Source organism: Delphinapterus leucas, chromosome 1 (assembly GCF_059928025.1).
Source record: "Delphinapterus leucas isolate spDelLeu-1000000601 "Yukka" chromosome 1, BTC_Dleu_Yukka2, whole genome shotgun sequence".
Classification (NCBI taxonomy): domain Eukaryota; kingdom Metazoa; phylum Chordata; class Mammalia; order Artiodactyla; family Monodontidae; genus Delphinapterus; species Delphinapterus leucas.
In genome coordinates, this window is record NC_143129.1 from 28,116,957 (window position 1) to 28,144,396 (window position 27,440).

Consider the following 27,440-nt stretch of genomic DNA (forward strand, 5'->3'; position numbering starts at 1 on the left):
CTCTGAGTTCAGCCCATTGGCTGGTGTGGTTTGTTCCTGTTTCCAGGCATCTGTATACCAAGTATCAGCGGGAAACTCCCCCATTCCCTTTCTGTAGGCCATAGGGACTGCTGTGGGAATAGAAATAGGGTCATTTGGAGGATATACATACTTTACGGGGCCTAGTAACACCTGCATTTTTAGAGACAGTGGGCTGGTGGACAGGTGCTTCTCTGCAGCAAATGAGCATGCCATTGAGTCAAAGTGGGAGCCAGGGCAGAGGTGGGTCAATGGAACATATTCCAGTCCATCCCTTGACAGGAAGGGATGTTCTTACCATGATATGCTGCTCCTTTGTGAGACCTTCTACCTGGAGGAGTACTGTGTACATTGCTAGGAGCTGTTGCTCTATGGGGGTGTGTCAAGTTTGTGCCCCCTTTTAGAGCTGGGACCAAAATCCTCGGGGTACTCTCTCCTTCTCTTGTCTCTGCTGTAGTGACTAACTTCCAGAGTCATAGTTTCATATAACTCAAATGGTAGACCTGCTGGGGAGATGCCCAGAGCTTTAATCTGCTTCACTAGGATTTTTGCCTCCTCAAAGGCGGCTTGGTGCTGTGATCTCCACTCCCACATGTACATTCTGTTTCCCAGGCAGAGAGGGGATGGAGGCACCCTGCCAGGTGGGGAAAAAAGTGGCTGTGCCGCTTGGCAGCGGCGCCCTGGCTGCGGCGGCTGCAGCACTTGCCCCTTTTTCTGGCTCAGGGACGTGTCTTCTTGCCCACGACATTACTCCTGTGGGGAGACGGTCTTAATCTTCTGACGCTTCCACCTTTCTGTTCAGGCCGTGTGCCCAGAAACCTGGCCTGATCTTTGTGTGATAGTGAGCCTGGGCCACTGAAGAGTAACATGGCTCCACTGGACACAGGAGGATGGAATCAATAGGCAGGGGCCTTTTTTTAGCCTTTAGAGAAGGAAATGGAATGATTTCATCTTTGGACTTTTAAATACTCTTGGAATGACTTTTTTTTCTTCTTTCTAAACAGGGAAAATAATGTTATAAAAGGATCTTTTTTGTTATTTGTTTGCATCCCTCCCCCACACTCTGGTGTTTTAAAAATGCAAAAAAATATATATATATACATTTTTTTATACAAAAACACTTAAAAGATTAAAAGAACAAAAACAAAAAACCCAAATCCCTGCAAAGGCTTGCATCATTTTCATGTTTTTAGGGGTTTGGATAGGCTTGTGTCTTATCAGTCACAGCTTCTTGGACAACATGCATCTTACCTGACCAAATGATTCTCCAAAACTTTGTGGTGACGTCTGGACCTTCAGTTTTCTGCATTTTTACCACATCTCTCCCTCACAGATATTCCAGCAAAGCCTGCAGAGTGTCCTGCAGCAGAGGCAAGTCTCCATATGTTACCATTGTATCATCACTAATGGGCCCATTTTACTGATGTGGGGAAGAAAAACAGGGACAGATCTCAGGTTACCATCCCATGATATATTAGGATGCTGTGCAGGTAGCCTTGCAGGAGTACTTGAAAGGTGCACTGTTGTCCCTCACATATGAAGACAAATTGATCTTAGCAGAAACCTGTACTTGTCAGAGTCCTTTCCATGAATCTCCTTGAAGATGAAATACTTTTTCAGGAACATTTATATTAATGACATATACTTATATAAAATAGCCTAAAGAAAGTTTAGCATCATTTCTTATTTGATAATGTTTCCCATGTAACTTAACCTATCGAATAAGCCTAATTAGTTTAATATCTCTCTTTTATAAGGAGAGAAAACACATCTTTTGAGATGTTCCAGGGGCCCTCTGGAAAACCCCAAAGTTAGTTCAAAGTCAACAAGACTTCATTTAGAATTTGATTTGGGGGATTTTAAAAATTTTGTCCAAAATTTATAGCTGATTCACTTTGTTATAAAGCAGAAACTAATACACCATTGTAAAGCAATTATACTCCAATAAAGATGTTAAAAAAAAAAAGAAAAAGGGCTTCCCTGGTGGCGCAGTGGTTAGGAGTCCGCCTGCCGATGCAGGGGACACAGGTTCGTGCCCCGGTCCAGGAAGATCCCACATGCCGCAGAGCGGCTGGGCCCGTGAGCCATGGCCACCGGGCCTGCGCGTCCGGAGCCCGTGCTCCGCAACGGGAGAGGCCACAACAGTGAGAGGCCCGCGTACCGCAAAAAAAAAAAAAAAAAAAAAAAAAAATCAAAAGTTTAAAACGCTTGATTAATTAGGGTTATAGGTCACTGTGAGACAATACTTAGTTATCCATTTAACCAAAGTGACAACTAAAGACTTCAAAGGCAAATGCAGAGTTACATAGCTATAAAAGAAAAACTTAGCTCTTTTAATAGAGAATATTCAGTTTTCTCAAGACCTGATAAAGATGATATTAAGCACAGCAAACTATTTTTATAAAACACAGAATCTTTGTTTTCTAGGCAGATTACTTAAAAGGTAAAGAAAAATCTTTCATAATCTTATCAAGAACAGACCAATAGTCCAAAAACCCTTTTTCCTTTTAGCAGATGAAAGAAAACTGAGTTTCAGTTTTATATAAGTACATTATTGATATTAAAGCTCATTTTTTTTCTTTAAGCCAATTAAATAGGGCTCTTTTATAAAGTAACTTTGGTGATACTTTCCACAGGTAGAAACACTTCACATATACATAACATATATACACATACATACCTAAACAGACAGACCCAAACAGAGACCCCATAGCTTTCATTCCAAAACTTTAGCCATGAATTAGGTTCTCATTCACATGGCTAAAGCTTTTTACCAATATTTGTGAGGAAGACTTTTAAGATTTACATTTGCCCTTGACGAATACTGTCAAGGAGGCTGTGGACTAGATTTTGGGCAAGGGAGCTTCTATAACAGCTTGTATTTTAAAAAAGCTCCTTTCTCCCCCTTTTTTTCTTCAGTCTTTGTGGACAGTGACTTAGTTATCTCTTGGGGTGTTTACATTTCAAAGACCTGACAAGATTTACAATTTCAAGGGACAGAGGAAGAATGGAAGTTTGCTCCTAGGAGTTTTGGGTGTCTACTCTCAGAAGTCTAGGGTAATTGCTATTTAAAATTTTCCTTTGTATTAGGGGTTGGATGACATGGGGCACTCTGTTTCATTGTCAATTACCCTAATATCCTCCCCTTCATTATCCTCACTTTCCCAGGGATTCTACCTCTAGTGTCCTAACCAGGCTTTGTCACAAGTGCTCAAATCTCAATCTGCGGCAGCTTGTGCCCTCCTAGCTTTGCAAAATGGCATACTAAGGTCTCCAGTTTTTTATTCTGTTCTCCCACCTGATCTGCCAGCCCCAAAGCTAGCAAAGTAGTGGACAACTGCAAGTTGTTTTTTTTTTTTTTTTCTAATTTCTGCTCTTCTTCCAACTCTCCAACCTGAGCTTTAGCTTGCAGTTGGGCATTGGTGGCCACTGACCTGCCCACGGTAAAGGCCATTTACTGGGGCAGCCATTCATTTCTCTTCTTTGCCACAGTGTGCTATGCATAGTTTTCCAAACAAATGCATTAAAGCAGTGGCATTCTGGGGGCTGCCCATACTCGTGCAGTGGTCCACGATCATCTCACGTCTAGGCCACCTCTCCCCACATAGACGTTTCTGGCCAACGTGGGATTTCCCTCGCAGATGCCTCTTTCCTAAAGCCCATTTCTTTAGCGTCCTGGCTGGCTCGCCAATTGTTGGTTTGTAAATTAGTCTTTGTATACAGAGGGCAAGGAGAGACCAAAGAAAGAGGCATACCGCTCCAGATTGGTAGGTGGCAGGTTTAATAAGCAAAAGAACTTATTTATAAGGCTTGACTTAGGTGGCCGTAAAATGAGTAGACCTCTGCACCCACCCACCAGAATCTTAAAGTTTATATAGAGGCCTTAATGGAGTTTTCTCATATTCAGTCCAGATGGTCTCAACAACACCTTACTCTCTCAAGGGTACATCCTTGGAACAGCTGCCACTGTGGGAACAGTAGGCCTAGTATATCTTCCAAGGACAGGGGAAGGGGTAAGGAGCCTCCAGTTGCTCCGGTCCAGCTTGAGGTTCAACTGGTGATGATGTCCTCTTGATGACCTCCTCCAGTACCTTGTCCACATGTATGTGATGTGTGTGTGTGTCCAGGGGTTTACTTCTGTGAGTCTACACTCAGTAGTCCTGGCTGAGTCAGGGCCAAATGACCTTGGGCAAGTTACTATGACTTCTCTGAGCTTCAGTTTCCTGCTCTGTAAAATGAGGATCATGAAAGCACCTACTTTAGAGCTTGTTGCAAGGAATACATGAGATAAGGCAGTAAATACTTAACATAGTGGTTAGGGCTGAATAAACATTAGCTGTTATTATTATTATCAACCAACATATATGCATATAGTCGGCTTTATTGGGAGAAAGGAGAAAAGCATGTGCTATTTATTACCCAGTATTAAATCTGTCTGTTTTAGTACTTTGATCTGACTTTTGATCCTCCTGTTTCAGTGTAATTTTTAATTGTTCTGAAACACATAGCATTAATGTATATTCTAAGCAGCCTCTACAAGGCCTCAGCTCCCTGAAATTAAAGCAGCCACCAGAAACCAGCTTGGGAGTCACAGACAGGATGACACCAGTAGCCCTTATATTTTAGTCAAACATTTCCAGAGTTCTCTGTCTGAACAGCTTCACAGAAATATACACATTCATAAGACTCCCTCACTCCTTAAACTCACTGAGAATCATCTTATTGAGACAGATTTCTTACATGGCACCAGGGAAAATGTGAAAGATACTGAGGGGTCAAGAGGAGATGTGTACTGGCCCATTTCCTTTGCTCTTTGCCGGACGTAAACACACACTGTGGACCCTCACTTTGCAAGGAGTGTGAAGAGCTGCATGCTTTGCACTTCCCCGGTGGCAGGAAGACGTGTTTTGAAGGACTTGCTGTATCTCCTGCATCTTTACTCTGTGGGGTGGTATAAGGCTGCCTAGCCCAGGCCCTGGTACATGCTAGGCCCTGAATAATACCTGTTGAATGAGTGGATGGAATGAATGAGCAGACCACGATTAAAATTCCAGGGAGAAGTGATTAATGGGACCTACGGGTCATTCCATTCATGCACTCATTGATGAGTTATCATTGAACACCTACTCTAGGACACCTGCCAACACTGTCCCCGAGAGCTGCGGGGGCACAGGAGAAGCACGGGCTGTCCCCAACTTATAAATGGATTGTTTGCCTTCCAGAAATTCACCTGGAAGCTGATGGTTTGATTTGAAAACCCCTTTTCCACCTGCTGTTCAGTCTTTAGGCTATCCAGAGATTCATGTCACCTATGTGGTGAGGGATAGGATCAATATTACTGTAGAACGTTATCACCACATAAAGTTGTGTTTATCTCATGTACCTTCCCAAAGACAAACAAACAAACAAAAAAAGCCCTTATTCCCATATGCCTGTCCAGCTGCTGCCCTTCACCAGCCTCCTTTTCACAGCCACACTTCTCCCAAAAGTGAACGAAGTGGCAATCACTTCCCTGTCCCCAAATCCGATGGGTGTCTTTCCCTCCTGTGATGTTCGTCTCCCCCAGCAGTGTTTGGCTGTCCATTTCTCTTTCCATCTTTAACCACCGAGATCCCCTGGCTTTCCTGACCGTGTGTCCTCTTGTCCTGCCTGTCTCGTTGCCCTTTCTTAGCCTTCTCAGTCTGCTCTTCTTTCTGTGCTCATCCCTTGAATATTGGTGAACCCAAGGACTTAATCCTGGACTTTGTTCTTGATCTCATCTCACTCTGCTTTCTCCTACCACGCAATCTGAATTTCATTTACCATCGATGTTTCTATAACCTCTAAATCCCTCTTCTGAGTACCAGTTCTCTACACCCAACTCTCCTACAGACACCTCAAATCCTGGCCAATCCTGAGCCCTTATCTTCCACCCACCCCCCACAAAACATTTCCTCTTCCAATGCTACTCATCTCCATGAATCCATGATCTAGCTGTTGAAGATTTCTGAGAGTGATCCTTGATTCCGCCTCTCCCTCACACGCACTTCTCATCTAATCAATTACTAAGTTCTACAGATAGAGCCTCCTAAGTATTTTTCAAATCTATCAATGTGACTCCATCCCCTCTGCACCCATCCTGACCTAACCACCACTCTGTCTTGCCTGGGCCACTGCAAAGAAAGGATGAGGCCAGAGGATGACCCTTCCTCTTCAAGGCAGCCTTCCCAGAATTCCAGACCCCCAGACCTTCAACCATCTGTTTTGCCACCCATTTTTCATAACAGTACGTGTTTTCCACACTAGGACATAAGCTCCATACAGACAGGGGTGATGTCTTATCCCCTTTTTCTATAACCCTCACAGCATATAGGACCTGGTGTATAATGAATGTTGGGTGAATGAGTGAGTGAATAAATACAATGAATATGTGTCTGAGTGTTTGCTTGGGAATCACAGAAGCCAACTCTCCCTACTGTAGCCTTGGCTTCTCAAAGGACAAGTTAGCTCCAGGAGTGGGGTGTTGGGGGCAGATGCATAGAGTACAAGATTCTTGGGATTAGAAGCAGGGATGGAGATTTGGGGAAAGAATGGAGTACAGTATGAAGACTTGTGGGTTTATGAAGTAGACTGAGAACTTTGGAAGGAGGTTTCAAGGAGCCTAGAAGGGAACTGAGAGGCACTCCATGGAGTAGAAGGAGCTGTGGGGCAAGGAGTGAGGTCCTCAAGTGGGATCTGTCTTTCCATCCTCTCTTGCCCTTCTCTGCTATTTCTTGGCTGCCCAGAGGTAGGAATGATGAGAAATGGAGATGAGAAAGGTGGGGAAATGTTGTGTTCTTGCAACAATCTAGTGCAGCTTCTTGTTGGGCCCCATTGGAGCTCCTACATCTATCGAAAGGACTGATGGAAGCCCCTGCTGGGAGCCTGGAGTGGGGACCTCAGGAACAGCAGAGGGTTCTGGACAATAGCTGGGGACAGGTGACAGGTGGCGTTTTGTCACTTTCTCATAACACTGGCCGGCCCATTCTACTGCTTCACACCTGTGCCCTGACAGTGGGGAGAAGTAGGAGGAGGCTACCCTGAGGCACTCACTGTGCATGTGTGTGCATCTTAATATGCTCGGGCTGCTATAACAAAACTTCCATAGACTGGGTGGCTGAAGCAACAGAGATTTATTGCTAACTGGGAAGTCTGAGATGAAGGTGGCAGTGTTGTAGCAGTCTAGTGAGGGCTTTCTTCTTGGTTTGCAGATGGCCATCTTCTTGCTGTATCCTCATATGGCAGAGAGAGAGAGAGATCATCTCTCTCATGTCTCTTCTTATAAAGGCACTAATCCCGTTCATGAGGGCTCCACCCTCATGACCTAATTACCTCCCATAGGCCCCACCTCCAAATATCATCACATTGGAGACTAGGCTTCAACATCTGAATTTTGGGGGGCACGTTCATTCCATTGCACTGCTTATCCTAGCAAGGGCAGGTGTTAGCAAATCTGTTTCCTTCCTCCTTCGAACCTACTATGCTTATACTTCCATTTTGCTTGTCCCCACCTTCTGCTTTGGATTTTATAGTCACTTAGGTGTTCAACGTATCTCCCCTTGTCTATTGTAAGCTCTCTGGGTCTTACTCATTGCTGGGCCTCCTGCCATATTTAACCCAGCACCTTGGGTGCTTAGAGCTCAGAGAGTTGAGCCGAGTTTGAATTTGCACTGATTCTCCTTTGCTCAAGCCCTTCATGACCAGTTGTACACATCTGTAAGGGACCAGCCAGGGCTGGGGCTACAGTCTGTGGATATGTGACAAACAGATACTGAACTGGCGCCAGACCCACTGAACCTGAAGCTTGCTAAATTAGTGTTGAACTGGCACTATTTTTTAGTCTACTGAGATGGCTCTTAGGGCTTTTCATACTCAAAAATTAACTTGATGTTGGCGATAGCTTTGATTGTGTGGGGAAAAGAGTAGTTTATTTATAAACTCAACAAAAAATTGCCCTGTGTGCCAGCCATTGTTCTAGGCATTGTGAATAAAGTTGTGAACAAAACAGGCTGCCCTCGTGGAACAGTCTAGTGTGGAAAACAGACAACAAACAAGTAAACAAGTGTATAATTGATGTATTTTCAGGAAATGATGATAAGTGCCACGAAGAAACTAAAGCAAATAAGGAGAGAACCATGTCGGATGGAGAGGGAAGGCTCATGTGAGGAGGTGACCTTGAGTAGATTCCTGAATGATGAGGCGGACACAGATGTGAGAATGTCTGGGGAGGGCCTTTCCAGTCAGAGGCAACAGCACACGCTAAGGCCCTGAGGTGGGAACAGACAGGCAGGGTATCAGGAACAACAAAGGGACAGATGCCACTGGAGTAGAGTGAGCAAGGGAGCCATGGTGGGGTGTGGGGTCAGAAGGGCACAGAGGCCACATCATGTAGGCCCTTAGAGGTCATTGTAAGGAGTTTGGGTTTTATTCTAGGAGCAATGGGAGGGTTGAGCGAAGAACTGACATGATCTAATTTACATTTCAAAAAGATCTTTTTGGCTACTAGGTGAAAATAGATTGGGAGCAGGGGTGGGGTGGAAGAGGGGAGACAGGTCAGGAAGAGACTGCCGTTCCTGTGAGAGCTGGTAGAGGCTGGGACTGGCCCAAGGTGTTTCCGTGTTTCTGCAGCAGGTTCTCTTTCCCCATGGCTGCCGGCTGGGCTGTGTGCCTGCCTCTGGTCTTCCACTGCCTCTGATTCAGGCCGTTTCTTTCGACTCGTTTGCTTCCCATTGTCTAAGTGCAGCCTGCAGCACATTCTGTTGTTCAGCTGTTGGTCTCTCGCACCAGCCTGGGGATGCCTGAAGCATAGTCACAGTGCTCATCTAATGCGTCCTGGTGCCTCCAGTGCCTGCCACAGTGTTTGACACCTCATGGTAGGCTTTCACTGCACGTTTGTTGAATGAATAAATGGTGAGTTTGCTGAGCACTTACTGTGTAATGTACTGATAGAACAATTGTATGGAGAGAGACCCACAAAGACACATACAGACAAACACAGATATCCACATGTACAATAGTGACTCAGGAAGGATGAGGAAATCATTCTTCAGGAGCATGGGGAAGTATATTACTTAGGAGTCATTATTATTGACACACAAAAGGATCAGATTCCACAGAACACATGTTTCTAGGCATAGGAATTAGTGGAGAAAGAGGATTTAAAAACTTCGCAAACACCTAGAAATAGATTGGAGAGGGAAAAGGAAGATACATTGGTTAAATTTTCAAGGAGGTTTAATTGCTGCTTTTTACAAATTATATGGAATATTTGAGCTGAAAACAACTGTAGGGGTTGTGCAGTTCAAACACCCCTTCTTACAAATCACAGTTATTATTTATGGAGTGTTACTATGTGCCAGATGCTATTTTAAGAGCTTCACACATATTAACTCATTTAATACTCATAACAGTCCTATGAAGTTGATATGATTATTATTTCCATTTTATAGATGAGGAAACTGAGCCCATTGAGATTAAATAGTTCACCCAAAGTTCTACAGCTTAATAGGCAGGTCTAGAGCCCAAGTCTCTTGTTCCTTAATCTAATACTATTTTCACTAAGAAACTGTCACTCGAGCCCTTACTGGAAGCAAAAGTTATGATATTATTTTGTATTTTTTTCACAATATTAATTTGCTAAATCAAACTTCTGGTAAACCTTGGCACAATCCAGCTAATACTAATCTTAGACAGACTTTGGACAAACCCATCTGTGTGTACTTGCATTCAGACCACCCCCTTACCTGGGCAGTCTGGAGGGCTATATTGGAATATGGTTGACTTAAAATATTATGTTAATTTCAGGTGTACAACGTAGTGATTTAACATTTAAATACATTATGAAAATGATCACCATGGTAAGCCTAGTAACCATTTGTCCCCATACAAAGTTATTACAGTATTATTGGCGTATTCTTTATGGTGTATATTATATCCCTGTGACTTATTTATTTTACACTGGTAGTTTGTACCTCTTAATACCCTTCACCTATTTCACCCAACCCCCTCCCCCTTCCCCTCTGGCAACCACCCAGTTTTCCTCTGCTTCAGTGACTCTGTTGTCATTTTGTTTTGTTTGTTTTGTTTTTTTAGATTCCACATATGAGATCATACAATGTTTGTCTTCCTCTGTCTGACTTATTTCATTTAGCATAGTACCCTCTAGATCCATCCAAGTTGTTGCACATGGCAAGATTTCATTTTTTATGGCAGGGTAATATTCCATTGTAGATATATACCACATCTTCTTTATCCATTCATCTATCCATGGACACTTAGGTTGCTTCCATATCTTGGTTATTGTAAAAAAATGCTGCAGTCAACATAGGGGTGCATATATCTTTTCAAATTAGTGTTTTTGTTTTGTTCTGTTAAATACTCAGAAGTGAAATTGCTAGATAGTATGGTAGTTTTATTTTTAATTTTTTGAGGAACCTCCATACTGTTTTCCATAGTGGCTGCACCAATTTACAATCCCACCAATAGTGCACAAGGGTTTCCTTTCTCCACATCCTCACCAACCCTTGTTATTTGTTTTCTTTTTGATGAGGGCCATTCTGACAAGTGTGAGGTGATATCTCATTGTGGTTTTGATTTGCATTTCCCTGATGATTAGTGATGTTGAGAATCTTTTCATGTGTCTGTTGATCATCTGTATGTCTTCTTTGGAAACTGTCTATTCAGATCCTCTGCCCATTTTAATTAGATTGCTTTTTCTTGATATTGAGTTGTCTGAGTTCTTTATATACTTTGCATATTAATAAACCCTTATCAGATATATCATTTGCAAATATCTTCTTCCCATTCAGTAGGCTGCCTTTTTATTTTGTTGATGATTTGCTTCACTGTGCAAAAGCTTTTAGTTCGATGTAGTCCTATTTGTTTATTTTTGCCTTTGTTGCCCATGACTGAGGAGACAGATCCAAAAAATATTGCTAAGACTGATTTCAAGGAGCATACTGTCTTTGTTTTCTTCTAGGAGTTTGATGGTTTCAGGTCTTACATTTATGTCTTTAATCCATTTTGAATTTATTTTTTACATGGTGTGAGAATGTAGTCCACAACCACATGATTCTTTTGCATGTAGTTGTCCGGTTTTCCCAACACCATTTATTGAAGAGGCTGTCTTTTCCCCATTGTGTATTCTTGGCTCCTTTGTCATGAATTAATTGACCATATGAGCATGGGTTTATGTCTGGGCTCTTTATTCTGTTCCATTGATCTGTGTGTTTGTTTTTACCAGTACCATACTGTGTTTTGATTACTGTAGCTTTGTAGTATAGTTTGAAATCAAGGAGCATTATACCCCCAGCTTTGTTCTTCTTTCACAAGACCATTCTGGCTGATTGGAGTCTTTTGTGGTTCCATACAAATTTTAGGATTATTTGTTCTAGTTCTGTGAAAAATGCCATTGGTATTTTGATAGGGATTGCATTGAATCTGTAGATTGCCTTTGGTAGTATGGACATTTTTATAATATTAATTCTTCCAATCCATGACCATGGTGTATTTTTCCAGTTGTTTGTGTCATATTCAATATCTTTCATCAGTGTCCTAATTTTGAGTACAGGTCTTTTACCTCCTTGGTTAGATTTATCCCTAGGTATTTTATTCTTTTTGGTGCAATTGTAAATGGAATTGTTTTCTTATTTCTCTTTCTGGTAGTTCATTATTAGTGTACAGAAACACAACAGATTTCTGTCTGTTAATTTTGTATCCTATAAATTTATTGAGTTTATTTATTAGTTCTACTAGTTTTTTTTGCAGCATCTTTAGGGTTTTCTCCATATAATGTCATGTCTTCTGCAAACAGAGATAGTGTTATTTCCTTTCCAATTTGGATTTCTTTTATTTCTTTTTCTCATCTGATTGCTGTGGCTAGGACTTTCAATGTTATGTTGAATAAAAGTGGTGAGAGTGGGCATACCTGTCTTTTTCCTCATCTTAGAGGAAATGTTTTCAACCTTTCACCATTGAGTATGATGTTGGCTGTAGGTTTGTCATATCGACCTTTATCATGTAGCGGTATGTTCCCTTTATACCTACTTTATTGAGGGTGTTGATCATAAATAGATTTAAGTCTTGTCAAAAGCTTTTTGTGCATTTATTGAGATGATTGTATGATTTTTATTCTTTAATTTGTTAATGTGGTATGTCACATGGATTGATTTGTAGAGACTGAACCATCCTTGCATCCCTGGGATAAATCCCACTTGATCATGGTGTGTGATCCTTTTAGTATATTGTTGAATTTGATTTGCTAATATTTTATTTTGTTGAGGATTTTCCTTCTATGTTCATCAGTGATATTGGCCTGTAATTTTCTTTTTTGTATTGTCTTTGTCTGGTTTTGGTATCAAGGTGACACTGGTCTAATAGAATGAGTTCAGAAGCATTGCTTCCTCTGAAACTTTTTGGAATACTTTGAGAAGGATAGGTGTTAACTCTTCTCTAAATGTTTGGTAGAATTTATCTGTGAATCCATCTTGTCCTGGACTTTTGTTTGTTGGGAGTTTTTGATTACTGATTCAATTTCATTACTGTTAATTGGTCTGTTCATGTTTCTTATTTCTTCCTGATTCAGTCTTGGAAGACTGTATGTTTCTAGGAATTTATTCTAGGTTGTCCGATTTGTTGATGTATAGTTGTTTGTAGTAGTCTCTTACAATCTTTTGTTTCTGTGGTATTGGTTGTAACTTCTGTTTCATTTCTGATTTTATTGATTTGGGCCCTCTCTCTTTTTTATTGATGAGTCTGGCTAAAGGTTTATCAATTTGGTTTATCTTTTCAAAGAGCCAGCTCTTAGTTTCATTCATCTTTTCTACTGTATTTTTTAGTCTCTATTTCATTTATTTCCACTCTGATCTTATTATTTCTTTCTTCTACTAACTTTGAGTTTGTTTGTTCTTCTTTTTCTAGTTCCCTTAAATGTAAGGTTAGGTTGTTTATTTGATATTTTTCTTGTTTCCTGAGGTAGGCCTATATTAATGTAAACTTTCCTCTTAGAACTGCTTTTGCTACATTCCATAGATTTTGGAACATTTTATTTCCATTTTTATTGTCTCAAGGTATTTTTTATTTCCTCTTTGATTTCTTCAGTGATCCATTGGTTGTTTAGTATCATGTTTAAACTCCACAAATTTGTGTTTTATCTCATTTTTTTCTCATACTTGATTTCTATCCTCATACCTTTTTGTTTGGAAAAGATGCTTGATATGATTTCAATCTTCTTAAATTTATTGAGACATTTTTGTGGCCTATCATGTGATCTCTCTTGGAGGATGTTACATGTGCACTTGAAAATAATGTGTATTCTGCAGTTTTCGGATGGAATGTTTGTATATATTTATTAAGTCCATCTAACCTAATGTATCACTTCAGGCCTATGTAACCTTATTGATTTTCTTTCTGCATGATCTGTCCATTGAGGTAAGTGAGGTGTTAACATCCCCTGCTATTATTGTATAACTGTTAATTTCTACTTTTATGTTTGTTAATATTCGATTTATGTATTTAGGTGCTCCTATGCTGGGTGCATAAATATTTACAGGTATAATATCTTGTTGGATTGATCCCTTTATCATTACGTAAAATGCCTTTTTTTTCTTGTTACAGTCTTTGTTTTGAAGTTTATTTTGTCTGATATAAGTATTGCTATTCCAGCTCTTTTTTTGTTTTCATTTGCATGGAATATCTTGCCCACCACCTCACTTTCACTGTGTATGTGTGTGTGTATCTTTAGATCTGAAGTGAGTCTCTTGTAGGTATCAGATATATGGGTCTTGATTTTTTAATCCATTCAGCTGCCCTTTGTCTTTTGATTGGAACATTTAGTCCATTTACATATAAAGTAGTTATTGATAGGTATGTACTTATTGCCATTTTGTTAATTGCTTTCTTTTCTTTTCTTTTTTGGTAATTCTTCTCTGTTCCTTTTTTTCTCTTTTTCTTTCTTCCCTTATAATTTTATGACTCTTCTCAGTGTTATGTTTAGATTCCTTTCTTTTTATTTTTTGTGTGTCTATTTTAGGTTTTTGGTTTTTCATCACTGTGAGGTTCATATATATAACAACTCAATGGTCGTTTAAGTTGGAGTGAATTCTAACTACCCTGCATTTTACTCCTACATCCCATGTTTAATATTTTTGACATCATATTTTACATCCCACTGTTTTGTATATCCCTTAACTACTTATTGTAGATATAGATGATTTTACTACTTTTGTCTTTTAACCTTCCCACTAGCTTTATAAGTGGTGATTCACTACCTTTATTTTTTTAACATTTTTATTGGAGTATAATTGCTTTATAATGATGTGTTAGTTTCTGCTTTATAACAAAGTGAATCAGTTATACATATACATATGTTCCCATATCTCTTCCCTCTTGCATCTCCCTCCCTCCCACCTTCCCTATCCCACCCCTCTAGGCGGTCACAAAGCACCGAGCTGATCTCCCTGTGCTATGCAGCTGCTTCCCACTAGCTATCTATTTTACGTTTGGTAGTGTATATGTGTCCATGCCACTCTCTCACTTTGTCACAGCTTACCCTTCCCCCTCCGCATATCCTCAAGTCCCTTCTCTATTAGGTCTGTGTCTTTATTCCTGTCTTACCCCTAGGTTCTTCATGACCTCTTTTTTTTTTTAAATTTTTTTTAGATTCCATACATATGTCCCTGCCTTTATTTTGTGTTTGCTTTTACCAGTGAGATTATTTTTTCATAATTTTCTTATTTCTGGTTGTGCCCCTTTTTTTTTTTTCCACTTAGAGAAGTCCCTTTAACATTTCTTGTAAGGCTGGTTTGGTGTGATGAATGCTTTTAGCTTTGCTTATCTATAAAACTCCTTATCTCTCTTTTAAATCCAAATGAACGCCTTGCCTGGTAGAGTATTCTAGTTGTAGGTTTTTCCCTTACATCACTTTGAACATATCGTGCCACTCCCTTCTGGCTCGCCAAGTTTCTGCTGAAAAGTCAGCTGATAGTCTTATGGGCGTTTCCTTGTATGTAGCTATAGTTGCATTTCTCTTGTTGCCTTTAAGATTCTATCTTTAATTTTTGCCATTTTAATTACAATGTTTCTTGGTGTAGACCTTTTGGGGTTCATCTTGTTTGGGACTCTCTGTACTTCCTGTACCTGGATGTCTGTTTCCTTTCCCAGGTTTGGAAGTTTTCTGCTATTATTTCTTTAAATAGGTTTTCTGTCCCTCCCTCTTTCTCTCTTCTTCTTCTTCTGGGACCCCTATAATGTGAATGTTAGTATGCTTGATGTTGTCCCAGAGGTCTCTTAAGCTATCCTCATTTTTTTAAATTCTCTTTTCTTTTTTTCTGTTCAGCTTGTGGGATTTCAACTAATCTGTCTTCCTGATCAATGATCTGTTCCTTTGTGTTTTCTAATCTACTTTTGGTTCCTTCTAATGTATTTTTCATTTCATTTATTGTATTCTTCAGATCTGAAGGAGATTCTCTAAGATCAGCAAGTGGGTCTGACCCAGGTGTCTCAAATTACTGCCTCTATTCTGGAACTTGGAGCATGTGAGGTTTTGCACATGCCCTTTAAGAGTGGAGTTTCTGTTTCCTACAGCCCTCTGGCTTTTCTGAACTCACTCCTGGGTTATTTTCAAAGCCAGATGTTCTAGGGACTTGTCTTTCCAGTGCGGGATTCCTGGGCTGGGAAGCCTGATATGGGGCTTGGACCTCTTGCTCCTTGGGGACAAGCTTTTTGGTTGTGATATTCGTCTTGGTTGTGGGCTTCCAACCTGAGGTTGTGGGTCCTGGGTCCTGCCTATATCATGTCTCTGCTTCTCCCACCCATCTTGTTATGGCTCCTTCTTTATATCTTTGGTTGTGGAAAATCTTTTCTGCTAGTCCTCAGGTTGTTCTCACAGAGAGTTGCTCTTTAAGGAGTTGCAATTCTGGCATGCCCATAGGAGGAGGTGAGCTCAGGGTCTTTCTCCTCCGCCATCTTGATGCCCCTCCCTCAGTTCATATTAATTGATGGTGATGGTGGCAGTTTGCTCTCCTTCCCCAGATGCCAATACTTGTTCTCTCATTCAGTCTACCCTTTTTTGCTTGTTTCGAGTAAACTTCCTCTAACTTGCTGAAAGTAACAGGTAATTAACACCACTTAATAGCTGTTAAGTGGGATAGTCATCTGTTTATATCCTGCTGTGGTGATGCTCAGGACCACCCAGGCTGCTGCTCAGTTTGCTCTAATAAGGGAAGATCTGTGGGGCAATGACAGAAACTCCCTTTGCTGAAAACAGCAGGTGCCTGTTACATAAATGATGTGGCAACAGAAGCCTTACATGGAAAATACCACTCTAGGAGGGCAGGGAGTTAGGAAGACCCTGGGGTTTCGGGACCCTTTGTTCCCTACAAGAGTTGAGCTCCTTCCCTTCAAGTTGGGCTGGGAGGGTGGTGTGGGTGGGATGGGCTGGAGAGGGGAGGGCAGGGCTAGCAGCTGTGCCTAAGTTCACTGGTGAACTCTATGAATGTGAGTCCAATGTCGAGACTAATTATCATGCACTGTGCATAGAGCTTTCCACTTGGGCAGGAGATGACTTGTTTCGGGCCTTGGCCTTCTTCCTGTCACTGTGGTCAGGTAAAATCATCATGACTATTCTCTGGAAATCTTACAAGCTGGTAGAAGGGATTTTTGATCTCAAGGTCATTTCTGTGGAAGATTTGGAAGCGGTGTTTTTCTAGGACACGAGGAAAAAAGTGACTATCTCAAACACCTCCATGAAGGATGATGCCGAGTGTCGTTGGGGAGGCCCCCAGCTTGGGTATTCTGCTTTCTCCCATACAGCTTATCCTCTAAATCTGAACTCAGAGGTCATTCTCCTCCAAGGAACCCTCCTTCATTTCCTCATTCAGAGTGGATGGTTTCTTCTTTCCTTTCTCCCTGCCTCGTGTTGCTTGAATCTACCTCTGTACATCGGCTCCCATTTTGTTGTGCTGTAGAAGCCATGGTTTCCGTGGTCATTTACATGGCAGTCTCCCCCAGCTAGGCTGCTTTGCACTCACTGCCTAGTAAGGGCTTATAATAAATATTTGCTGACTGAGTGCATAAGTGGGGCTCTTCGGCACTGGAAAGCTTGTTAATCACTTATCCTTCTGCCCTTCTCATCCTAGAACTTTCCCTTCTTTTAGTCTTTCTCCTCTCAAACAATCTGAACTTTTGCCTAATCACTTCCCGTATTCTGAACATGACAATTCCTACTTCCCTCATCCCTGGCTTAGAGAAAGGAAGAAAGGAGTGGGTAGCTACAAGTGTTAACTTAAGATGTCTTTGAATTGCCCACTAGTTGTAGGAGAATTTTGTCCCTTTAAAAATATGGCATTGCTTGAGAGAGTGCTTTTATTCTCACCTCCTCCCTGAGTGGGCTCTTAGTTCAGTAATTTTACAAGTATGTGAGGAAACTGGCAGAGAGGCTTTTGAAATTCAAGTGTATCTTGAAGCTGCATGAAAATGGTGATAAAGGCAGACTGGGAGGTATGGGCAGGGCGGGGCAGGGCTGGAATCCCAAAGATTTGGTCCTAAAAATGAACCAGTCACCCTCCAGGTTTAGAAAGTCCACTGAGACACAGGGAAGGCCAGAGACAGGCAGAAGGAGCTTGTGACAGTGAAGGGCAGAGGTGACCTGCCGAGGACAGGCAGAAGATGGCGGAAACTAGAGGCTGCGAGGTTCTGGAGGTGGAAGGATGCTGGAGAGAAGACCTCCATCCCTGGAAGATACCAAGGCCAACCCTTCAAGATCAGAGACCATGGCCATGGGTTCTAAGGGAGCTTCATGGGTGTTCTTCCACACGGTGGTGGCTTGGAGAGCCAGGAGCCAGACACTACTGCCCTTATCTGCCTATGCTACCTACCCAGACTCAAGTCCGTGAGCAGTAGTTAGTGAGCGTTGCTCCGTGAGCGCAGGACTGTCACAGCCCTCCTGGGGCACTGGGACCCTGGGTCTTCAGAATGGAAGCCTCTGCCTTGTGTGTTTGGTCTGTGAATCTCAGCTCAAATATTTAACAAAATCACCTGGGATGCTTCTGAAAAATGCATATTTCTGGCCACAGTTTATCTTAGCAGATGGGTATAGCACCCAGAAATCTGCATTTTAAACCAAGTGTCCCAGGCAGTTCTGCTACAGGTGGCTGGAGGATCCTATTTTGGGATTCAGTGCTGACCAGTCATTTCTTAAACTTTAAGGTGCATGGAAATCACCTGGGGATTTTGTTAAAACCCACCAGGTTCTGATTCAGCAGTCTGGGATGGAGCCTAAATTCTGTATTTCCAACAAGCTCCTGGGTGATGCTGGCGATGCCGGTCCTGGGACCACACCTGGAGGCACAAAGTTCTCAGTGCTTCACCTGGGAACTGGTTAGAAAGGCAGATTCTTAGGCCCCACCCAGACCTACTGAATCTGAAACTGGGTGTAGGGCCCAGCCATCTGTGTTTTAGCAAGACTCCCAGGTGATTCGGAAGTACCATAACGTTTGGGAATCACTGCTGGATGATGGTGAAGCTTAAAGACATGGGCTGGAGGAGGGGGGCCAGTGGGAGTGCCAGGGTGGTAGAGCAGCGAGCAAAACCCGTTCTGTTACTTCTTGTCCCGGTTTCCTTCTCCTCCAGAAGCGAAACTGAGACCCTTGTGAACTTGACTGGAGGGAGCCCCTTCCTCATGCTGTTGTGCACGCACGCTTTTCCTTCCGTGTCCCCGGCACACAGCACAGCTGGTGGTGAGGGCCCACGGGAAATGGCAGGGGGACTAGGGGTGCTGGAGCCCATGCGAGTCAGTCAGAGTGGAAGCTGGTCCCCGAGGAGCAGTTAGGACAGGAAGGCTCAGGCAGTTCCTGGGAGTCTGGGCAGGGAGCCAGAGTGGTCCACGGTGGCTGGGCCGGGGTCTGCAGCACGTCAGTGCACAGCCAAGTCCCAGCGGGGGCCTCTGGGCCGAGCTGTGAACTGGGCCCTCCTCACTCTAGGTGGCCAGGAGCAGTGGGCAGCGGGGGTATGGGCTTACCCCGCACCGCACCTCCTCTCCCTGGGCCTTTTCCTCTCTCTGTTGCCTTCTCCGCATGCAGAGTGAGCCCCTGTGGGTGTCAGGAAAGCTGCAGAAGCTTCCCCAGCGTGGATTAAACGTGCTCAGGGAGGATGGGTGGAGAGAGGGGAAGAAGCCAGAGGGCCCCATGGGGTTGGACAGTGGGAGGCCTGCAGAGGAAGCCCCCTGGGGCTGGAAGCAGCGCTCCGTGGTTACCTGCCCCACCTCTGTGCCCTCACTGAACTCCTGGCCTCTGCAGGCCAGAAGGAAAATGCTCCTGTTTCTATGTCCTGGGTCACTCAGGCAGGATCTCCTTCCCTTGCTGTCGCCCCTTCTTGCCCCTGTGTTTCTGGGTAACAGGCCCGTGGGGAACATGTTCGGTGACTGATTTCCCCTGAGGCCTGGCTCAGTCTCCTGGGATTAGCCGTGAGGCTCTGATCCTGACCGAGACAAGGTCGAAGCAATACTTGGCCCAGGCATTTAGGAGAAGTGCTGGCAGCGAAGGGCACAGAACCAGGTCCAAAGTTCCTGGTGTGTGTACAGTCAGCATACATCAGAATAATTTATGGTGACTTTTGTTTTCTTTTTTTTTCTTACAGTGTTGTGTTAATTTCAGGTGTACAGCAAAGTGATTCATATATTTTTTTTCCAGATTTTTTTCCATTATAGGTTATTACAAGATATTGAATAGAGTTCCCTGTGCTATACAGTAGGTCCTTGTTGTTTATTTTATATATAGTAAGTAGTGTGTATCTGTTAATTTCAAACTCCTAATTTATCCTTCCCTCCCTTCCCCCAATTTTATGGTGACTTTTTAAATTACAGTTCTAGACTAGGTGATTCTCTGTTGAGTATGTCCCAGAGTCATCCGCTCTCCCCTTTAAAATATTGGATAAACACCGTGCAAAATCCAGGAGGTCAAACAGTTTAACGTACCAGCATCATCAAATAGGCAACACTCTAGTCGGCCCAACCGGTGTTCCCGCTTAGTCATGTCATCTGAGGTCGGGGTGCCAGCTCTTAGCCGGAGGGACCTGAGGCTGCAGGGAGCCTTGCCCCTGGGAGGGCTGGCCCGCCCTCCCAACCCCCAGGCTGGTGCAGGCTTTTGCCTGACTGCTGTGAGGTAGCGCCCTCTCTAGGAGAGCTTTACCCAGAGCAATTAAAGAGAAAGTGGCCTTCTAGGAAGGGCCTCAGACAGAATAAGGTTTCCTGATAGTGCTTGAATGCTTTTCTCAGTCTTCCATTTAGCAAAATCCCAGGTTCCTAAGCTGCCATCCTGTCCTTCCTTCCCGCTGTCTCCTCCCGACGTGAGTCTCGTGCACAGTTGTTCATTTGGGGACAAATAGAGAATGGCTCTCCATGCTGGACATTTCTGAGAAGATTGCCTCCTCCCTGCTCATCCCAGAAGGGCTCCTCTGTTTTAGGTCCAGTTTGGTGTGGGCTGGGAAATCAGATGAAAGAGACATTATCTTTTTCTTCTTTTTAATATTCACTGGCTCCTGGGCAGATAAACCTTAGGACAGATACAACAATACAGGACAATACAACGAAGGGAACTGGGTTATTGTTGTTTGAAAACAGGCGGAGGTTGGGGTTTTTATGGTTTGAGAGGCAGGCTGTTAAACAACCCTTGGTTTTTCTTTCCACTTGGCAAAGCTGGAAGCCTGGTTGAATCAGAGCGGGGGTCAGAGGAGACCGGATGGAGAATCGGGAAACCAGATTTGGTTCTGGGCCATTTCACTGACTTTCAGGGTAAGAGTTACAAGTCCTGAGAATGGTAAATAGCTCATTTGTGATTGTTAACAGTAACAATGATCACATTCATCGCGATAACGGCATCTTCCTTTCTTTGATGCTTCTTCCCCTTTGAGAGCACTGTCAGAGGACACCCTGTGTCCCTTCTAGCACCCTTGCTGGTAGGTTGTAAATGTGGGCATCTAGAGATGAGACAAATAAGGCTCAACATGCTTAGCTGCTTTTCTCAATATCACGCAGTCGATCGTTATGTAACTGGTAAGAATTTATGTAACACTTTGAGATAGTGGGCTAATATTTTTAGCCCAGTGTGATCACAGCAGAAAAGCTTGTTGTCTGAGTCAACAGGGTTCACCGAGAGATGGGTGGAATCTCTGGGTCTCACAGCTGCCACTCCCTTCAAGCTACCCTCAGCCCTGGAACCTACCCCTAGGCTTCTGTGGCTTGACTTTTAGGGTGTTCGGTCCCAGCCATGCTTATACCAGCCCCTCAGAAATCCTGCCCACCTTGGGATGCATGGTGGGAACCAGGAGCACATCTCCAGCACTAGGGTGCTGGCCACGCCTTCTCCTCCTTCACCGCCCCCTCCTCCCCAGTCTTAGGGAATCCCCGCTCTCCCCCAGGGAGCTTCATTCCTTTGCTTCCACTCCAAGCATCCCCTCTCTCTTTCCTCTCCCTCTGGGGGTTAGAAGAGCTTCTCCTCTTGCCTCCTGATACCCCTCTCCTCCACAGCAATGAAATAAGACATTGATACATTATTATAGTACTCTCCTATCATAGGTAAAGGTTACCAGTCAGCTGCAAATCACTTGGGGGCTAAAGCCGGAGAATGAATGGATACATGAATGAATGAGATGATGCATAAGTAGAAATAAAATAGTTTTAATACAAATAAAATAAAATTTCCAGGAAAACAAGGTTGTGGATGAAAGCTTAGAGCAGAGCTGAATGTGGCACTTACAGAGGAGAAGAGATAGCTGCTCTGTTGGACAGAGGGAGCAGGGTCCAGGGACAGAAACCTGCTAGAAGGTTCCGGCACCACCTTGGGAGGATGTGCAGGGGCCCAGACCAGTAAGGGGCAGTAGAAATAAAAAAGGAAAAACAAACCCAGGTGGCTGTGAAGAAGAAATGACAAGATTTGGAAACAGACGGGTGAGGAAATGGATGAGACAGAGAAATCAGAGATAGCTATTATTAGCAGAAATCGGAAATTTAGGAGATGAAGGTTACAGGTGTTGGGAGGAGAGTGAGTTTTCAGCACACGGTGGCTGTGGGCTATTGGGATGGAAATGACTGCCAGGAAATGAAAATTGAGGACGAGAATCTGGGCAGGAAGTCAGGACAGGCGATCCTTCCCAGATGCCACATCCATCCTCTTAGAAGTGATGGAAGAAGCGGGGGAGTGGGTGAAATCTTTGAAGCCCGCACTGACAAGTGTCTGAGCTTTGCTGGCGCGCGCTGAGAGCCTCAGCTGACATTGGACCTCTGCGTACATCAGGGCAGGGGATAGTGGGAGGAGGCTCTGTTGTCATCATACTCTCATGGCAGGCCCCCACCCCTCAGTTTACGATGGTGACACACAAAGCCTCCAGCACCAGGGGATGAGAAGGCTGAGTCCCAGCAGGAGAGTAAAATGAACATTTACCCAGAACTTGACCCACGTCAGGCCTGGCGTTAACCCATTAAATGATGAGTAAGTGGCCGTTTTCCATGGGCTTGTGCAGAACCCGCCCAGGTGGTGACTGTCACCTCTCCGCTTTTGTTCTCACGGTTCCTCTTCCTGGAATGCTGACCTCTGGCTTCCTCGCATGATGAGGTTTTACTCATCCTTTCAAGTTCCCTTGGTTCCGCCTTGATCGCAAAACCTTCTGTGAGCCCCCCTGGTTGGAGGGAATTGCAGTCTTTTCAGCAACCCCACAATACCTGTATTGGGACCACTTATTTAGTATTTATAACTCTGTAAAGCAGGGCATAATAAGACACGGGAATTCAATAGACTGTGGCCTGCGTGAAACAGTCCCTCTGTTGTGTGAAAGAATGAGAGTGGTGCCATTCCAACAGCTTGTCACAAGACAAGGAAACAGTGTTCTGCAGTGTGAGGGTATGACTCAGGATGGAGGGCGGGCGGGCGGTCCTCCCCTCAGTGTTTCTGTGGTTGGCTGGGGAGATTCAGGGGCGGTCTTTGTATAACCGAGATAAGCAAGGTTGGGAGGGGACAGCTAGTCCAACTGCCCACACGAATGAATAAGCATTATGCCCGCCTGGTGGTCATTCAGCCCCTGCCTCAGCGTGCCCAGTGCTAGTGAAAGGAAAGGCGGGCTGGCTGATCCGGGGAAGGATAGAGGGATGATTACCGCTTTGCTTTTCTCACTGATTACTCATTTTGTACCAGACAAGATGGGTTAAATCACGCTGTGGTTAAGAAACAACTCCCAAATCTCAGTAGCTTAGAACACGGTCCAGTGGTCAGGACTCCGCGCTTCCATGGCAGGGGGCACGGGTTCGATCCCTGGTCGGGGAACTGAGATCCCGCATGCCCCGCGGGGCAGCCAAAAAAAAACCCCAAAACACCCCACAAGTTTCTTTCTTGTTCATGTTTGGTGTCCATCACCGGCTGCCCCAGTGCGCCTCTCCTCGCTTATGGCTTCCGGATGCTGGAGGACCCTCCAGCCTAAGTGCGTTTTGCTGTGTCAGAGGGCAGAGAGAGAGAGCCTGGAGCGCTTTGCATTGGCTGGTAAATGCTCCAGCCGTTTCTGCTCACAGCCCTTTGGCCCCACCTTCCCGACGACGGATACGGGAAGTGTGTGGAGGGAAGCAGTAATGCCCGCTAGTCAAGGCTGGTGCTCATGGCCCGGCCAAGGTTCACTGGGTCCATAAGTCTCCCCTGCCATTGAGACAGGGACTGCCTGGGGAAGCGGGAGAGAAACAATGTGTGGACGTAAAGGGCACCCTCGCCCTGCCACCTGCAAGGATGCGCTGCTCAGTGATAGGAAGGGGCAGCTGGGGAGAAGCCACCCCGAAGAGCAGCCTGGATTCTGCAGCTTTTATCCCACCCCCAGCAGGTGGGGCACCTCTGGACCCAGCTGGCCTCCCTTAATCAGTTTTCCTCAGTGTGGTGACAGTGACAAATCCTCCCTGCTCAGCAGGTTGCAGCTTCCGCTATAAATCAAGCCTCGAAGAGAGAAGAAACAGTGGTGCTGAATAGAGGGACCTGAGATCCAAACTGTAATAGTCAGAGATTTGTGAGACAGGGATGATCCAGGCCTGGGGTGGCTGTCTCTTAACATGTTAATTACCTCGGCCTAAGTGGCTGAAATCAATGATTAAAAAATGTAGAGACATGCATAGGAGAGGTCACAGCCGCTACCCCCTGGGGCTGGCAGGCTGAGAACAGGGGCTTTCTCTTCGAACAGGGGCTTTCTCTTCGAACAGGAGGAGGTAAGGTGGTGTCTTGGCTGGCCGCAGATGGGGTTGGAAAGGATGGCTGCAAGGTCCTGTGAGGAGAAATGTTGAGACGTACCCCCTCCCACCAGGTCGTTGAGGCTCACAGGGGCTAGCTGTGCCGGTTCACCCACTGAGGCCACTGCCTCTGGACCGCTGGCTCTTGTACGTTGATTCCAGGGTTATTGCCCGAGAATTCTAAGAGGCGGGCTAATGCAATTCATTCTTCACTGGACTTGAGAATGAAGAAGATGCCACTTAGTTACAAAATGCATTTCTTAACACCTGTGCCTCTGCATGTATTTATTTCAAATGTGTGTCCCCCACTGTATTTCCCATCTGGGGCGGTTAGCTCACCTGACTAAAGTGAGAGATGAATGAGACCAAAGTCATGTTCTTTCCCCAAATAGGAGAGTTCAAGGCAGTTTGTTTTCCCCCCAGAGAAATCTTGGTTTGTGACCACAGGCTGCATCCCTAATGCCAGCCAACCATGCTCCAAACATATGCACTTGGTCAGTTCAATTCATTTTATCAAATACTTGTTCAGTCTCTGCTAAGTACAAAAAAGCACTTTGCAAATGGAGATGAGAAAAGAATAGAGTTTGGCCAAGGTGGCTCATAGACTAGGGGTAGATCCGTGTGTGTCAAGAGGTAGGAAAGAAGGTAATGACTCCATCGTGGACAGGTTATGGAAAGTCCCCCTGAGTGAGGGTCGGAAAGCACGCTGTGGGGCTGCAGGGTGGGGTGAGGTGAGGTGGGGTAGTATGGGCTGAGCTTCCATTAGAAAGTACTGTTTGAGATGGGCCTTGAAGGTTGGTTAGAATTTGCTAGACAGAGCGAAGCATTCAGCGTGGTCTAAACCAGTACTGGTCCACGGCCTGTTAGGAACCGGGCCACACAGCAGGAGGTGAGCGGTGGGCAAGTGAGCGGAAGCTTCACCTGCCGCTCCCCAGTGCTCCCCATCGCTCGCGTTAGCGCCTGAACCATCCCCCCATGGAAAATTGTCTTCCATGAAACTGGTCCCTGGTGCCAAAAAGGTTGGGGACCGCTGGTCTAAATGACACACAGAGGCTATCCCCCCATATATATATGAATATGTATATACACATAATGAATATATATATTAACTCTTAATTCATTAAATATTAACTATTAATGAAATAACTAATTCATTAACCATTCATTAAGTATTTATTCCTATATGATTGGGAAAGATGGTACATTAATATCTCTATTTTGGGGTTTCCTTGTTACTGGCCCGGGGACCAAATTTCTCCTTTACAGTCACTTTGATTTTTGTTACAACTTTGATTTCTGTTAAGATGTAAACACCCTTGCGGGGGTGGGTTCACAATCACGTTGAGCTCTTTTTACACCGGCGCAGGTAGATTGGGCTCACGGAGCTTAGTCTTCCTGTTGGTTGCCTTCCACTATCTGACCCTTCTTGGTCTGGGCTGGTTTCTTTCCCCTTCCTCCAGAGGCTAAACTTTCCCTCTTTTGTCATATACTACATGTTCTTACCCTTGGGTTCCTCTTCATCCACGCAGCATCAAGAAAAATGCTGTTTCTCGCTTTTTTCCCAATGCTCCTGTGTTTGAACAGTGTATACATATTTGCTTTAGGTTTGTGAGTTTCTATGGGAGGATGCACAGGGCCTAGGAGAACACGAGCAGGGCAGTTATAGAATCACTAGAAAGTCTATCAGTATTTCTGCCAGTGGGTCCTGCCTTGGGCCAGACGTCACAGGGGCTGGATGGCCTCTTCCGCTCTTCCCACCTGTGGTCATCCACAGGTGACCCCCTAAAGCAAGTGCCCTATTCTGGTAAGTAGGGTGCCCAGGGCCTGTGTCCTTTTTGGGTATAAAGCATGGCTCCGGCACCTTAAAGAGGAGAACTTACCAGAAACGGGTCACAGTCCAGGGGCAGTGACTCTGTGATGCTGCGGGAAGGACCTCTGTGTCACCAGCATGTCAGAGGAAGTGTCCAGGCAGGCGGACGTCAGCCGCTATAGATGCAGGAGTGACTTTTCCTCCCTCTAACGCAGGCCTGTGTCTCTGCTCCCTCTTCAGCTGGTGCTGCCAGAATACTCCATCCACAGCCTCTTCTGCATCATGTTCCTGTGTGCTCAGGAGTGGCTCACCCTGGGGCTGAATGTCCCTCTACTTTTCTATCACTTCTGGAGGTAAGTCTGCTTGGGACTGCCCTGTCCTTCCCCTTTTCTGCTTGGTCAGCCTGCCCTCCAGAGACGACGTCCCCCCAGATGGACCAGCCACTTAGTGCCTTCCTCTCGTCCCTTCCCTTGGTGACCCTTCCCTCAAAGCCTTCTTTGCAAGCTGCTCTCAGACAATAATTCAGTAAGGGAAGGCCCTTCCTGTAGGTTCCACTAACCACAGCCTCAGCTCTCACAGATCAGCGTTGAAGGCAGCTAGAGCGTTATTCACAACAGCCGCAGAGAGGAAACAACCCAAACGTTCAGCAGAAGATGAATGGATAAACACAATGTGGTATATCCTTTCGATGGAGTCTTACTGGGCAATAAAAAGCAATAAAGTACTGATACACACTACAACATGGGTGAAGCCTGAAAAAATTACGAGTGAAAGAAGCCAGTCCCAAAAGGCCATTTATATGCAAAGTCCAGAATAGGCCAATCTACAGAGACAGAAAGTAGATTGGTGACTGCTAGGGGCTGGAAGGGAGAGGGCGTGAGGTGCGACTACACTGCTTTCTTTTGAAAGGGATGAAAATGTTCTGAAATTAGATACTGGTGGTGGTTCTACAACTCTTATGAATATACGAAAAACTGCTGAATTGTATACTTTTAAAAGGTGAATTTTTTTGACAGATGAATTATATCTTAATAGAAATAGCCCACCTACCATATGGGCTGGATTTTCTGGGACTGTTCTGATCTTAAATCTCTTCCCTGCTAAGACCGTGCATCAGATCATGTGATTTAGGTAAAAGAGAGTCGCCATGTGGGTATATAGGAGGCAGGGAGGGGGAATACGAAAGTAGTCAAGAATGCAGATGTGCAAATAAGTTAACCACACTTTCCCTTCGTCCCCCAAATATTTAATCATTGTCATTACAGCATACAATATAGCCTGTATTTAGTCACATCTAGAACATTCACCCCTTCATTCAGCAAACATATAGATGGGGGATTCCAAGAT

The 27,440-nt window shown here is 44.4% G+C and overlaps 1 protein-coding gene across 1 annotated transcript in view; it reads left to right on the forward strand.

Moving 5' to 3' along the window:
• CNIH3 (cornichon family AMPA receptor auxiliary protein 3) overlaps positions 1-27,440 on the forward strand; it is a 113,791-nt gene that overhangs the window by 82,961 nt on the left and 3,390 nt on the right. The window contains exon 4 of the mRNA XM_089918632.1: positions 26,334-26,446. Within this exon, the coding sequence (XP_089774758.1) occupies positions 26,334-26,446 (113 nt within the window). The remainder of the gene's footprint in view (positions 1-26,333; positions 26,447-27,440) is intronic.